Source organism: Macrotis lagotis, chromosome 1, assembly GCF_037893015.1.
Source record: "Macrotis lagotis isolate mMagLag1 chromosome 1, bilby.v1.9.chrom.fasta, whole genome shotgun sequence".
NCBI classification, from domain to species: domain Eukaryota; kingdom Metazoa; phylum Chordata; class Mammalia; order Peramelemorphia; family Peramelidae; genus Macrotis; species Macrotis lagotis.
Genome location: NC_133658.1, coordinates 499,487,811 through 499,503,893, shown reverse-complemented (window position 1 = coordinate 499,503,893; position 16,083 = coordinate 499,487,811). Strand labels below are relative to the sequence as shown.

The window sequence follows — 16,083 nt, the reverse complement described above, 5'->3', positions numbered from 1 at the left end:
AATTCCATATTAGTCATGCTGTGAAAGAAAAATCACAACAAAAGGGAGGAAGGGAATGAGAAAGAAAAAACCCATAAAATAAATTTTAGAAGTGAAAATAATACACTTTGGTCTTCATTCAGATTCCATAATTCTTTCTCTGGATGTAGATCGAATTTTCCATCATAAGCCTTTTAGAATTGTCTTTCTTTGATCATTGAACCACTGAGAGGAGCACAGTCAATAATCACACACTGTTGCTGTTCCTGTGTACAATGTTCTCCTGGTTCTGCTCAATTCACTCAGCATCAGTTCATGTTAAGTCTTTCCAGATTTTTCTGAAATCCACCTATTCATGATTTCTTATGGAACAATAGTATTCCATCACATTCATATACCACAATTTGTTCAACCATTCCCCAATTGATGGACATCCCCTCAATTTCCCATTCTTTGCCACTACAAAAAGAACTGATATAAATGGATCTTTTCCCCTTTATTTTATAATCTCTGTGGGATACAGGCTTAGTTGTTGTACTGCTGGATCAAAGTTGCACAGTTTTGTAATCCTTTGGTCATAATTTCAAATTGTTCTCCAAAATGGTTGGATCAGTTCACAAATCCATCTTGGTACCTCTTTTACCAAGCTGTTAATTCTTTTTCATAATTTTCCTTCATTATACTCATTTCTTTATCCCATATTTCTTCTACCAGTCATCTCTTCTTTAACTATTTCAAGAAATCTTGTGTCCACTTGGCATTTATTTTTGAGGCTTTCTTTGTAGCTAGTATCCTCTGAGTATTGGTCATCCTTTCCACTTTAGTAACTTTTTATGATCAGATTCTTTTTTTATTGTTAAAGTTGGGTTCTGCTTCTCAGTGTTTGGGGAGGCCCTGTCTCAAGCTTCAGGCTTTTTTCAGAGCTAATTCTGGAGTCTGCAAGTTTTTAGTGTTTCCATTGTGGTATGACATGGGGAGAGCTGTGGTCACAGCTGCCCTGGTCTGAATTCCTGCTTTTATCCAGGAAGAGCCCTTGTTCCACTGATGTCTAATCTAGGCGTGCTAGTCCTTCTCTTATCCCTGGATCTGTGACCAGGTCCTTTGCTCTCCTGCTGCCATAAGCACTGGCACTCTTCTCCACCCTGGAACTGACTAGGGCACCTATGTCCTTGTGACCAACTCTTCTGACCCAGAACTGTATAAACACTAAAGTTGCTGAGTCCTGTACCTTGTTGCCAGCCAGTTGTCCAATTCTCTAGCCAGTTTGAGCTGAGAGCTCCCAAAGCTGCTGCCACCGTTACTGCCTCCAAAGCCCATAAACCAACCTTCAGCCTGGTGTCACAGACTTCTGCCAACTTCCTCAGTTGTCTTAGACTGGAAAAATGACTCACCCTGATTTTTTGTTGGCTCTCCCACTCCAGAACTTAATTTGAGGCATTATTTTAAAGTTATTTGAAGGGAAGTGTTGGAAGAATTTGGTTGGGTTGCTGCTGCTTTTCCTCCTTCTTGATTCCACTCTCCATAGTTACTCAAGTTTCTCACTACTACACAAGAACCTTCTGAAAAAATGTAATTCAATACATGATACATATCATTTGGGGGAATGGGAAACTATGACACAAGTATCATATGTAACATCACCATCTTTTACAAAATTTTGTGCATCTTAAGCCTTTGGTTTTTAAACATCTTTTCTCATTTTGTTATATATATATATATATATATATATATATATATATATATATATATATAGTATCTAAATTTATCGTATATAATTATGTATCAGTGGTAAGACCAATAAGCATTGAGATATCACTGATAAACATATTTTAATAATCCTTGTGATCTTTTATATTTCTTATGAAGTTTAGAAGAAAATGTTTCCTTTAAAAAATCAAATGCTGGGACAGCTAGATGGCACCAAGGATAGAGCACTGGTGTCAGGAGGACCTGAGTTCAAATCCAGCCTCAGACAGACACTTACCTAGCTGTCGCTTAACCCCATTGTCTTTAAAAAAAAACCAAAAATCAAATGTCTTCCTAGAAAACTATTCTTTGTTATAAATTCAGAACCTTTTGTGATCCAGAAAATAATGGAACCCTGTGCCTACAGAAAGGAAGGTCTTGAGTTACAAACTGATTAAAGACATTTAGCTAGCTGTGTAAACTTGAACACATCACTCAACATCTCTCTGATTGAATTTCCTCAAGCATAAAATGGGGATAATAACACTTAACACCTCAGAGTTGTTGGGAGAAGCAAATGAATTAATATTTTTGAAGTGCTATTTAAATGCTAGTTATTATAGTATTAGAAGCATACTGAAAATCATACATGAAAGGTGAAAAGAAGGACAAGCCAATTTAAATTTTCTTAGTTGTCTAAAACTGAAGTTCCCACTATTTATTTTCCTTTTTAATTGATTTAGTACCCCAGTCACCAAAGCATCTCTTCCAAACTTCTCCATCCCCTTGAAAGTTTCCATTAGTACCCATTTTCCTCCACCCTCTCATCTGAAAATATTGTCTTACACTTCATGGAAAAACTTGAGACCTTATCAGAGATCCCCTCTTCCCTATCCATCTTTTATCACTCCTCTTTCTTTCTCTGTTTTTCCTTTTGCATCATCACCTCTTCATGCAAAGACAAGTCCTTAAACTTGCCCAAGCTAACCTCTCTCCTAGAAGTTTAATATTGATATTGATTTATTATCATCATCTTTCAGCATGATATAGTTTTGTTGTTTATCCTTTTTTATTTTGTGAATATTTGTTTTTGCTTTTTATGACAGAATGTTAGCCTTCATACCACTGGGAGGGGGTGGTGGCAGAAGTGTGACCCTGGGTTTTCTTGAAAACCTATAGTCAGTTTCTGTGGCCTCTCTGCTAGTAATACTGTCTTAGTGGTTGAGTAGAGAGAAGGTGTTAACTCAAAAAAGTTATCACTTCATGGAGTGCTTTTAACCCTCTTTTGCATTCTGGTTTCTTTGATATTGAAGAGGACTGATGTTGCTTTAGCTGTACTGCATAATTTCTGGAGAGCTGAGATGTGATAATCAGAGAATATATGTGGTACTCCATTGGGGAAGGGGAGCTTGTGTCACCCAGAAATCTTATGTTTAAATATGAGATGGTAACTGTAATGTTTCCATGCTTGCTTATATCTCTTTCTGTTCTCTTCTGTATATTTCTAGCGTTCCATTAACACTCTTAAAGTACTTTTATAAGGAAAAAAAACCAACCCATTTAATTTCTCTTTTATAAAGCAACCAAACAAATGCCAAAATATTTCAAATCGCCCAACCTTTTCTTATTGTACTTTTGGGAACTAAAAGAGTTTAATTATTTATTACAATCTGTTTTCATACATTTTTTCAGTTTTGCCAGTTAATCTCAAGTAAGAACTTTTTAATTAAAATGAAACCCCAAAACGAAATAAAAGTGGTAACATTAAATTTTAAAATTAGAAAGAACATCAGTTATCTAGACCTTGAATTCTTACCCTAATATAACATACCTGACAAGTCATCCTCAGACTTCTGCCTGAAGATCTCTAGGCTCCTTCTCCAACACCCCCCCCAAATTGTCTCTCCCTCTATATTTCCCATTTTTGTTGATGGTATCATAATCTTTCTAGTCACACACATTGAGAGCCTTAGGATTTTTTAATTCTTATTGCTCCCTTACCTTCTATGTTCAGTTAATTTCCACATCTTCTTAATTTCATCTCTGTACTTAGCTCTTATATCTGTTTCCTCCTTTTCATTTCCAAATTCCAGATTTGGGCTACCAGTACCTCTTGCTAGAATTATATTAATTTCTTTCAAACTTTCCCCTAAGAGCTCTCCTCTTGTCTGAGTCTTTCATACCTCTTTTTGTGATCTTCTAGCATACTGCCTTCATCATATTACTTGTCTCCTCAGAAACTTCAGGGCTCTGCTAATAGCCTACTTTCAAACTTTGTAGTATAATTTCTGCCTTACTCTTTCTTTGATTAATTTATGTTCACAAGACCATGCCATTCATCTACCTTACCACCCTGAGTGTGGTGCCTACAGGAACTCACATATTCCTTTCTGGGTAGCAAACTACTCCAGACAGGCACAGCAGTCTCTATCACAAAAGAGAACTTCCCACTAGACATACTTTTCCCAGAAACAACCATTGTGAGTTCCTCATCTCTCAGCCCACATTCTTACCTTCTCCACTCTCTTTTTACTCAGTGCCCCATCTCTACCCTTTAGGAATAGACCTTCCTCCTCTATTCTTCTGATCCTAGGCTTGCCTTCTGACATCTCTGCTGTATTTTCTCATTCTCCATCCAACTTGTCAGAAAGTGGTAGTAGTCCCCACCCCCTTTTCCTGTACAACCCTAGAGCTATATTATGTTTTTTTAGTGTTTTTTTTTTTGTTTTTGTTTTTTGTTCTTAGTTTTTGCAAGGCAATGGGGTTAAGTGGCTTGCCCAAGGCCACATGGCTAGGTAATTATTAAGTGTCTGAGGCCAGATTTGAACTCAGGTACTCCTGACTCCAAGGCCAGTGCTCTATTCACTGCACCACCTAGCCACCCCTATATTAATTTTAACTGTAGAAGCTTCCCATGTTATTCAAATTACCTTTCCTTTATTTTTGAAGGGTTTTTTTTTTTTCAAAACCTGGCTTAGAATTTGTAGCACAAATAGTTTGTTTGCCTGCTTGTTTGCCTTCCTGGCAGCATTCTATAGATTTTCTTAGTCAATATTTTGTTGTCTGAATTCAAAAGTTCTGGATTAGTTTTCTTATATTATTTCCTGTTTCATTGTGTTTAGTTTGTTTTTATATTTGTCATGTGTTTCTGGGTGAACCCTATGATCTTCAAGTTATCTCTATGTATCCCATCTTCAAGGTTAGGTCTTTTGACTTCTATATAATTCAATTATTCATTTAATAGTGGTATGTTTTGTTTCTCTTGTTCCAAATTTTCATTAACTTCACTAGATTTTTTGCTTCAAATCTGTTCATCTTTCATTTCTTTACTATAGATTTAATTTTTCCTCCACTTCTAACTGGCTTTTTAAAAAATGATTACACATTTCAGTTTTCTTTTTTGCTTTGAGAAATCTGTTTTTTCTTTATTTCTGATTTTTGATTTGAGGAGTTTTATTTCTATTTTGAACCCTTCTAAAATGTCTTACAATTATCCTATGATCTCTGAGGAGTCCACAGGAGATGCTGTCTTTCATTAAGTAGTAATGTTTCAATAATACTTTGATTCTTTGAAGGGTTTTTTTCCATTTTTAGAATCCTTTCCTTGGTTTATCTCTTTAGTCTCTAGGCTTTTATTAATTTTTTCTCTCAATGTCTTTCTTGTGTGGGCCTTTTCCTTGTATTCCCCATTAACCATACTCTTATCCCACCTTTTTTTTTTTAATAGCAGAGAACACCAATCTGGGTTTCTTTTTCAGAACTTTGGGTATGGTCTCAGTTGGATTTCAAGTTTCCTTTTTTATATGTTCAATTCTCAATCTGCTTCATTCTTCCTGAGCTTTCTTCCTTTCTTTTATAACCCTCATTGGATTCAGTTTTACATATAATGTATTAATAAATGGTATACTTGAATACAGTATACAAGAGACTGCTAAATGGCACAGTGGGCAGAGAGATGGGCATAAAATTAGCAAAACTTGAATTCAGATTTGGCCCCAGTCACACTGTGACTCTGGACAAGTTACTTAATCATTGTCCACTTGGAGTTTCCTCAGTTATAAAATGAGGATAATAATGGCACTTACTTCCCTAGCCAGCCTGGAATACACTTAAAATGTAAATTCTTTTCACTTCCTTATCCATTGTGTAAGTTGATAATCTCTTTTTTTTAAAGCAATTTGTTATTACAAAGATGTGTTTAATGACTTTTTAAAATACTTTTTTCTTAACCTATGTCAATGCTTTTAAAAGAAACATAGCCTGGAATTTCCTTTTACTTTATGTATAGAAGTTCATTATGTATCATGCAATGTTTGAGGTTTGGGTGTTTCTACAAATATATGAAATTCAATTATGGGTGTTAAGGATGTTTAACTTTGAGTTACAAAAAGTAAATATAATGAATCGTGATTCATTATAAACTTTTTATTGTTTGATGTCCTGTATAATAAGAGGATTCTCATTCAGGATAAATGGTCCTAATATCTATAGAATTATGCAGGCAAAATATATAATTTGGTTTTTTCGACTGTTAAGTATGTCAGGTGGATAAGGCTTGCTGCTTTTTGATTGGTTGAACTATCAGCTGCAGGGATCTTGAGTCATTTTCCTTCCGCTGCAAATTAAGGTTAGATCTTCCCATGATTTTGTGGTCTGAATAAAGAAACTCCTCCTACCCAAATTTTTGCCAAAACCAAATTTTAGTAAATAACTTAAAAATATTTCCGCCATATCTGATTAGGTGTGTCCTCTCCCATATCTGCCACAAATAACCTATTCTCAACCAAGTCTTTTTTGAAAGGTATATAATCTGGGGCAGCTAGGTGGCACAGTGGATAGAGCACCGGCCCTGGAGTCAGGAGTTACCTGAATTCAAATCCAGCCTCAGACACTTAATAATTACCTAGCTGTGTGGCCTTGGGTAAGCCCCATTGCCTTGCAAAAATCTTTTAAAAAAAGGGTATATAGTCTTACCACCTGATCTTCAACACATATATATGTTAATTTCCTAGAAAATCTCAAACCCAGATATTTGTTTTATTATAATACAAATTGTAAATCTGGTCATTTCATAGATATCATTTACCCTAATGCTAATAAATGGGTGAAATCATTGTTATGTTCTAATATAGAAACTTTTAAACAGCCTTACAGTGGTTTCTGTACTATAATCAAACGTTCTTTATTTCTCCTACCTACAAATCTCCTTCCCTTTTGTCTTTCAGTCCCTACTACAGCAGCCAGCACCCCTGATGCTGTTGACAAATATCTGGAGACACCTGGTGATGAGAATGAACATGCCCATTTCCAGAAAGCCAAAGAGAGACTTGAAGCTAAGCACCGTGAAAGAATGTCCCAGGTAACCTAAACTTGTTTTTCTTTTTTGCAAAGCTATAGAAAACAAGAAACTCCATTTCTTGAGATTTTCATTAGTGCTCCTGATTCGTAACAAAGCATCTTGTGGGAGTCTAAGATTTCTCGCTAGACCTCTAATGATCCTAAGCTATAAAAGTTACAATTTTATCTAATGAATATGGCACTTAATCTTATTTTTGCCCAATCGTCCAAATTCATCGTGTTACTGATAACTTCCATAACAAAAGAAGTTAATGAGACCTAAGTTCATATCTTGCCTCAAATATTTACTAGATATGTGAATCTAGGCAAGTCTTTTAAGCTCAAGCTCTGCTCCTTTTTTCTCTTCTGTAAAATGAGAATAATAGTAATAGAGTTGTTGGAAAGATAAAAATGAGCTATTTTTTGTAAAGAACTTAATTATAAATGTTTGCTGTTATTATCATTATTATTTTTACAACTTATTCCCACCAAGGAAAGGCTCAATTATATCAACTAAAAGCAGGAGAAAATAGGGATAGTGTAAAGGACCCATTGATTATTCCTAACAAATATTGACTTTTTCACAGGAAATACATAACATGTATTGTGTTATGCATGTTTGTGTGTGTTGTTTGCTATACCATGCACAGAAGTAGCATAGTGTTCAACTTGGAAAGCTGGTACTGAAACCAGAAACTAGAAAGGTCTGAATCCAGTCACTACCTCTGGCACATATGGGACATATGATCACTGGCAGTTACTTAATCTCTCAACGTTTGGGCAGTTCACTAAACTGTAAACTGCAGAGAAGGTCCTGGCACACCTAGACATGCATACATGCATGTGTTTCTTTATACATATACATATATATGCACATTATTATATTTATATAATGCCCATATATTATAATTATATTTTACATATATAAAAATATGTGTGTGTCTTTATAATAACAAAAGCAGCATGGATGTACTCATTAATTAGAAAACTGGTGTTGGAACTAGGAAAGGCTGAATTCAAATCCTGCCTCTTGCATATACATAAGGCTAAAATAACTGAACCTCTTTGTGCTTTAGGCAACTTTCTGAGACTATAAGCTACACAGAAATACTGACCTACAATAGTAAAAGATGTTAAGTATACACATACACACACACACACAGCTAAATGACAGAGTGATTAGAGTTCTGGACCTAGATTTAAGAAAACCTGAGTTAAGATCAAATTATGACCCTAGGCAAGTCACTTTGCCTCTGCCCTGCCAAAGTTTCCCCATTAGTAAAACAGGAATATAATAACACCTACCTCCCAGGGTTATTCTGAAGATAAAATGAAGTAGTAGTTGCGAATCACTTTGCAAACTTTAATTAACTATGTAAATGGTAGCAATTATATAAAATTTATATTTATATGCAACTTATAAAAATATATGTTTGTGTTTGTATATGCATGTATACTGGATATACATGAACATTAAACATTTCCTCCCAAACACACCCATTATTTAGATCTTGCTTTTTTTCCAACAAAGTTTCATTTTACAATTTTCTTCAAGTTATATATATATTTCAAAAATATTGGTCCTCCAATATTCAATGGTTTGAAGAGTTTCTGTTATTGTTGTTATAAATGTTTTTATGATTTCTTAATCCTATTTAATAGTAAATGAGAATGGGGGTGGCTAGGTGGCGCAGTGGATAAAGCACTGGCCTTGGAGTCAGGAGTACCTGGGTTCAAATCTGGTCTCAGACACTTAATAATTACCTAGCTGTGTGGCCTTGGACAAGCCACTTAACCCCATTTTGCCTTGCAAAAACCTAAAAAAAAAATAGTAAATGTGAATGTAAAATATTTTGTGTTAATTTGATAGCCTGCAATCTTGATAAAGTTACTTTTTATCTCCATTAATTTTTTAGTTGAGATTTTTCTAATTACATTATCATACTATTTTAGTCTCTTAATTTCCAATGTTAATTATAGCCTGACTCATAGATCTACATTTGGAAAAAAGATCTCAAGTGCTATCTAGTACAGCAACCCCTTTCCAGGAACTGAAATTCTATTGACACAGTAGAGAAGGTTCAGAGTTAAATAAAGCTAGGAATTTAACCATGATTATCACAAGTCAGGAAGCATTTATTTATTTAAGTGCATATGTATGCAAGGCACAGTTAAGCACTGGAAATAATCTCACTCCAAATTCAAAATTCTTTCAATTATTATGTGGAATTTGGATGCAAGATTAAAGAGTTAGGGTTTAGTTTAGTAGGCATCATAAAGCTTTTAAAAGTTTTTAATTAGAGGTTTATTTTTATTATAGTAGCTATACTTTAGGACTGAAATTCTTGACTTAGGGTTTGTGAACTTTTTAAAAAAAATTAGATATTTGTATTTCACTATAATTGCTTTTTGTTGTAATCCCATGTATTTTACTTTATGCATTGAAAAATATTCTTAGAAAGGACCCATAGTCATCATCAGACTGGCAAAAGAATCCATAACACTAAAAAAGATGTAAGGAACCCATTGTTTGAATATGGATAAAGGAAGGATTTAGAACCAAACAAGAGATAGAGAGCATTGTAAGGATAATTTTGCTTACATAAAATTAAAAAAGGTTTTGAACAAACAAAACCACTGCAGCCAAGATTAGAAGAAAAACAAAAAACTGGGGGGGGGTGAAATTTTATGACATGTTTCTCTGACAAAGACCTCATATCTCAACTATATACAGAACTGAGTCAAATTTTTAAGATTATTAATTATTCCCAAATTGATATAAATGTAAAAGATACCAATAGTCAGTTTATCAGAAGAGGAAATCAAAGCTATCTATAGTCACATGACAAAATGCTCTAAATCACTTGATTAGAGAAATGCACAATAAAGCAACTCTGAGATAATACTTCACACTTATCAGATTGGCTAATATGACAGAAAAATGACAAATGCTGAAGGAAATACAGAAAAATAGGGACACTAATGCTCTATTGGTGGAGTCATGAACTGATCCAACCATTCTGGAGAACAATTTAAAACTATGCCCACAAAGCAATAAAATTGCATACCCTTTGATTTAACAATATCACTACTAGGTCGTATCTCAGAGAAATATTATATGAAAAGGAAAAAGGATCAATCTGTACAAAAATATTTATAGCAACTCTTTTTGTGATGAGAAGGAATTGGAAATTAAGGAGATGCCTATCAGTTGGGGAATGCTGAGCAAGTTGTGGTATATGATTGAGATGACATGTTATTATGCCATAAGAAATGGCAAATCAGATGGTTTCACAAAAACCTGGAGAAATTTACATAAACTGATCCAAAGTGAAATGAACAGAGCCAGGAGAATGGTATACACAGTAATTGCAACATGATGATCAGCTGTGAATGCCTTAATTCTTTTCAGCAGTGCTGTGATCCAAGGCAATTCCAAAAGACTTATGAAGGAAAATGCTGTCTACCTCCAGAGAAAGAACTGATGGAATATGAATTCAGATTGAAGCATACTTATTTTAATTTTATTTTTCTTTGGATTTTTAGGGGTCTTTGTTTTCTTTTATAATATGGCTAATATGAAAATAATGTTTTGCATGACTGCACATAATCCAAAGCTAATTGCTTGTTGTCTCAGGAAGGGACAAGGGAAGGGAGAGAGAGAAAATTTAGGACTCAAAACTTTTTAAGTAAATGAAAATTAAAAACTGTTTTTACATGTAATTTGAAAAATATATAATAATTCCCCTTTTCCCCAAAAACACCCTGCTCTATGTAAATACATAGATAGAACTGGTCTTGAAACCAGGAAAATCTTGGAGAATGGTGTTTGTGTGGATAGATAGGTGGGAAAAGAGATGGTTCTATATAAGACCTTATCAACTTGAATGAAGGTGAGATACTAGAGAGAGCCTGAAGTCAAAGATAACTTGTATTTTTTGAACATGTTTCAGATGTGGAAAATGAATTTAATTAGGGACATGAAAAATCTGGGTATCAAATATGCAGTTTGAACTTTTCAGATATTAAAAGTGAAAGATTAGTACTTAAATAAAATCTTTTCAGAAGTCCAGCATAGTATATTAGATATTATACTATACTTGAGAATAGAAAGGCCTGACTTCAAATTCAATTTTTGATACTTGCTTACTTTGAAATGAATCTGTGCCTCAGTTTCTCTAATTGTACAATTGAAATAATAATTGTAGTTCTACAGAGATAACATGAGGTTCAAATGAAATAATTCTATGCATCACTGTAGAAAATGTCTATTATTATTAGATATTTCCCTTTTAAAGATAAAGAAACTGAAACTCAGGTCAAGTGACAACTTTCTAAAAGTTAAGGATGGAAATGAAGAGTAATCCAATAAAAATTAGATGTTAAAAGAAAGGAGGACTTTTCTTTCTTTGAGATATAATAGGAAAGAAAAGATTGATGATAATATAAAGACAAGAGATAGAAGTTCTTATGACATTGATCAGTGAGGAGTGTAAGAAAAAGGTTTCCAACTGGAAGGGAAAGAATTTGTAACAGTCATTCAATAGGGAACTATCAAGAGATGGCTAAGCTGCAATGAAGGATTGACTGAATTTAGTTTCCATTCATTTTTGTACTAAACCAAGTTAGAGGCTTTGCTCTTGAAATATATCTTCTCCATATATACTTACTGTGTATCTAATTATTTAATGTTGTCTACCCCCTCAGTAAAATGTAAGTTCCTTCTCAAGATGTTTTTTGTCCCCCCCCAGTAAAATGTAAGTTCCTTCTCAAGATGTTTTTTTGTTCCCCCCCCCCCCATACTTCTTAGCATACTGCCTGATGTATTTATAAGGGCTTAATAAGTGCTTTTTGATTGATCATTTGGTTCAATTTTATTGAGAACTTTAGTATCAAAATTAAATCATTTCAGGGTGGCTAGGTGGCACAGTGGATAGAGCACCAGCCCTGAAGTCAGGATTACCTGAGTTCAAATCTGGCCTCAGACATTTAATAATTACCTAGCTGTGTGGCCTTGGGCAAGTTACTTAACCCCATTTGCCTTGTAAAAAAAAAAAATTAAATCATTTCATTCATTGGAGACAATCAGCATGCTTTTCATAGGGTACTCTGAACCCTTTAGTGCTCCGTTCACTATCTTTTGTCTGACCCTTCAATAACTGTTAACATTCATAGTTAATGCATTGTTAACAGGTCACCCTCAGTGAGTAGTTAAAAATAGCACAAGACTAAGACAAGATATCAGAGTCAATAGAATTTGATATCTAAACCCATATTATACTTTTTTTAGAAGGACATTTCAAAATATAAGGGAAACATGGAAATTGATTGTAGAAACTATTTTTTATTGAGGAAATGAATTATTCTTCATTCAAAAACCATTTATTTAAATATACAGGTTATGAGGGAATGGGAAGAGGCAGAACATCAAGCAAAGAACCTGCCCAAAGCTGATAAGAAAGCAGTTATCCAGGTAACTAGACATAAATTGCCAACAAAATAAAATATCAGAACAAAAAGAAAATAATTATTATTGATGATACTAGCTTAGTTATAGTGTAAAAGTTGATTAATATTGGTAAATCCTGTCTTAAATTATTACAAATTGTCATTGAAATTATCATTTATGACCTTTTTAAAAATATTATCATTATCCTTACCGTTTTGCCTTTTTTATTTTCATTCTGTGTTGAAGCACATTTTTTTATTAATCCATGTATTTAGGCATATGCATTAAAAGGAAGATTTTCACTTTTATATTAGTGAACTATCATTAAGTTACATTCTGTTGACAGAGAGAAAAGAGAAGTAAAATCTTGTTTCTATTTGATGTCTTTTGGTTTTTTAAAAGAACAGTTTATACTGGTTCAAAATATATCTCAGATTAAGGTCAATCAACTAAACCCAATTCTTAGAGATAAATCAATAAACTATTGATTCAAGATATGAATGAAAGGTTTTAGGAGATCTGTAGACATATTAAAAATATTAATAGCTTATCTGAACCTTTAGAAAAGAATTTTAATTACTTGGAGATGATTTGCTACACATGATCCTTTATTGTCTTTTATCAATGACATACATATATCTATGTTTGTTTACTCTATAAGCATTTCCAGGAAAAAGTGGAATCATTAGAACAAGAAGCTGCAAATGAGAGGCAACAGTTGGTAGAGACACACATGGCCAGAGTTGAAGCTATGCTGAATGACCGTCGTCGTATGGCTCTGGAAAACTACATCACAGCCCTCCAGGCAGTTCCTCCACGGGTATGGCTAAAGTTATTTCTAATTTTATTTTTGATTTCAAATTACCACTCTCCCCCCCCAAAAAAAAGAAGAAAAAGGACAAATGTTTTGAATATCTCTGCTTTCAGATGATCCTTAGAAAATTTGAAAGGGTTTAAACAACCTTCTAGCTCAAAAACTTCCCTGAGCTAGGGGAATTATTATATTAGTGCTTATAGAAGGAATGAGTGAGTCCTTGGAATTGTCAATAGCACTCTTAAGAGGTAGTTACAGTTTAAGAAGAGAATCTCATATTTGGAATCTGAGGATATAGATTTATATAGTGATTCTCAGGAGGTTTGTGACCTTGGACAAATTAGTTAGTTATTCTCTATAGATCTCAGCTTTCTAATCTATATGTAGCAATTGGTCTAGTTAGTATCACTGGCAAACTAGCTCTTCCCACCAGAGGTTGTCTCCATCTTTAGAATGTAGGTGGTGATTATTGTTGTTTGGTTGTATTCAGTTGTATCCAACTCCTTGTGACCTCTTGGGGTTTTTTCCTTGGCATCATTTTATAGATGAGGAAACTGAAAACAGAGTTAAGTGACTTACCCAGGGTCTCAGAACCCTTATGTAGCGTGCCATCTCACCTGTAATATGGGGAGGGACCCACTACTTCAAATTTCCTCATATCACAGAAGTGTGACTTTTATTTCCCCTACAGAAAAGCTTTCATAGAAGGAAAGTGTGGGTAGGGAACTCTCCTGAGACTATTTACCCAAAAGGAAAGTATTGCTGCTCTTTTATTCATCAAGCCTCTTTCCAAATAAATCTATTTACTCTTGTATAGGAGTAACTTCAAAACTTTGGTTCTGATATCTCAACTCAGGTGTATCATGAGAATAAAACAGGGTCTGTAGACCCTCTTTAATCATTCAAAGCCTTTTTGGAGAGATTAGGTCACATTCCACACACTAAGCACTTTGCTTTAAAGAAAGAAGTTCTCTCAGAAACAAAGAAGAGATTCTTAGTATTAGGATTCAAGAAGTAGAACCAAACCTCATACAAAGAGAGGACTAAGCTATAGTAGAGAAGAGCGGGAATATTGATGAGAATCTTTGTGTTTATAGAGATATAAGAAAGAAATCAGATTGAGAGAAACCCAAGACAAAATCAACTACTTCACCAATTTTCTCTCCCAATGCCTGGATATGTAATAGACAAAATAATATCTTATTGTGTTATTGAAATGTTTCCAGTAAGAAGAATTTTGCCTTAACCACAAAGATGCCAAGCATAAACTAGAGATAGATAAAACATAAGGTTGCAAAGGTATTAGTAACTTTTGTAGTGGGTTTGTAGTGATTGTGTCTGAGCTCAAGAGTTTTTTGCAGAAATTCTGTAACATGTTGTTCTTTGGACCAAGATCCTCTCACTTGTAGCCCCCATGTTCACAAATAACAAAATACACAACTCAAAAGCAGTAAGATCAATTGTTTATGTCAAAATAAGTTTTGACATCAAATAAAATGGGAAGAGAACACCTTTAATTAACAGAAAACCCTGTTAAAATATACTTTGTCTTAGATGGAAAGGTCCTTCAAAACTATGAACATTACTCTTGATCACAAATACTTAAAGGTGTCCTGCTGGAAATAAAAGCATAAATTTCTATAATCAATGTCAGTATGCCAGATCTTTTGAGAAAGGTTTAAAAAAAAACAGGAAATTGAAAGCTATGTTACTTGCTACAATCTACCTAACAATTTGTGTCATAAATCATAAAAAAGACTCTTGATAAACCTTCAAAAGATTTGTTCTAGCTTGATGTTTGCATGCAACTAATACTGTGATAATTCTGCATTAGTTTAACTCTGTGACACTTCTTGGCCTTGGAAAACCAGTATTTTCGTTGGCTATATATTTCCACAGAGTTTTTTGTGGTTTTTCTTTCTTGAAAAGAAAGTTTTCTGTATCACTTACTTAGTTGTAAAGTAGAAGAAAAAGAAATTTTAAAATTCTAATAACTGACAGTAGAATATTTTGAAGCAGAATTTCTGTTAAAATGTTTAGGGAATAGGCAGCTAGGTGGTTTAGTGGTTAGAGCACTGGCCCTGGAGTCAGGAGTACCTGAATTCAAATCCGGCCTCAGACACATAATAATTACCTAGTTGTGTGGCCTTGGTCAAGCCACTTAACCCCACTGCCTTGCAAAAAAAATAAAATGTTTAGGGAATCAGATATTTCACTGGGTCTAGGATAATATGGGTTAATGGTAGGATATTGGAACTAATGATCATTGAAAAAATTGTAAATTTCAATCCTCAAAAAAAAATCCTTTTAAAGATTATTTTGTGTAGTTTAAAAAAAACCCGTTGACTTATATATAGATATTGTAATTGTGTGTGTGTGTGTGTGTGTGTGTGTGTGTGTGTGTGGAGAGAAAGAGAAAGGAAATTCTTTACATCATAATTCATTTAGAAAGTGGATGATTAGAAATCTAGCATATCTAGCATTGTATTTAGTATCATATTGATGGAAAAATGTTTTAAAATGAAGTTGCTCTTAACTCTTTTTGTAATTTTGGTGTTAAAAATTCCAGAATGACTTTTTCCTATGTGTGCATGGAATTATAAAACTTTATAGCTGAAAGGAGCCTTTTAGAACACAGTCAGCCTAGAGATTTACAATTTTTTTTTTATGAACTCCTTTTAACTTGCCCAGGGTCACACAACTAGTAAGTATTTGAGACTGGATTTGAACTCACAAAGATGAATTTTCCTGACTCCAGGCCCAGTGCTACGAACTACCTAAATACATGCATAGATCTATTCATTACATTTTAATTATA

At 34.0% G+C, this 16,083-nt stretch overlaps 1 protein-coding gene across 2 annotated transcripts in view; it reads left to right on the top strand.

Moving 5' to 3' along the window:
• APP (amyloid beta precursor protein) overlaps positions 1-16,083 on the top strand; it is a 146,382-nt gene that overhangs the window by 92,111 nt on the left and 38,188 nt on the right. For both annotated transcript variants that reach the window (XM_074213947.1, XM_074213946.1), the window contains 3 exons: positions 6,891-7,024; positions 12,401-12,475; positions 13,113-13,271. In XM_074213947.1, coding sequence (XP_074070048.1) covers positions 6,891-7,024; positions 12,401-12,475; positions 13,113-13,271 — 368 coding nt within the window. The remainder of the gene's footprint in view (positions 1-6,890; positions 7,025-12,400; positions 12,476-13,112; positions 13,272-16,083) is intronic.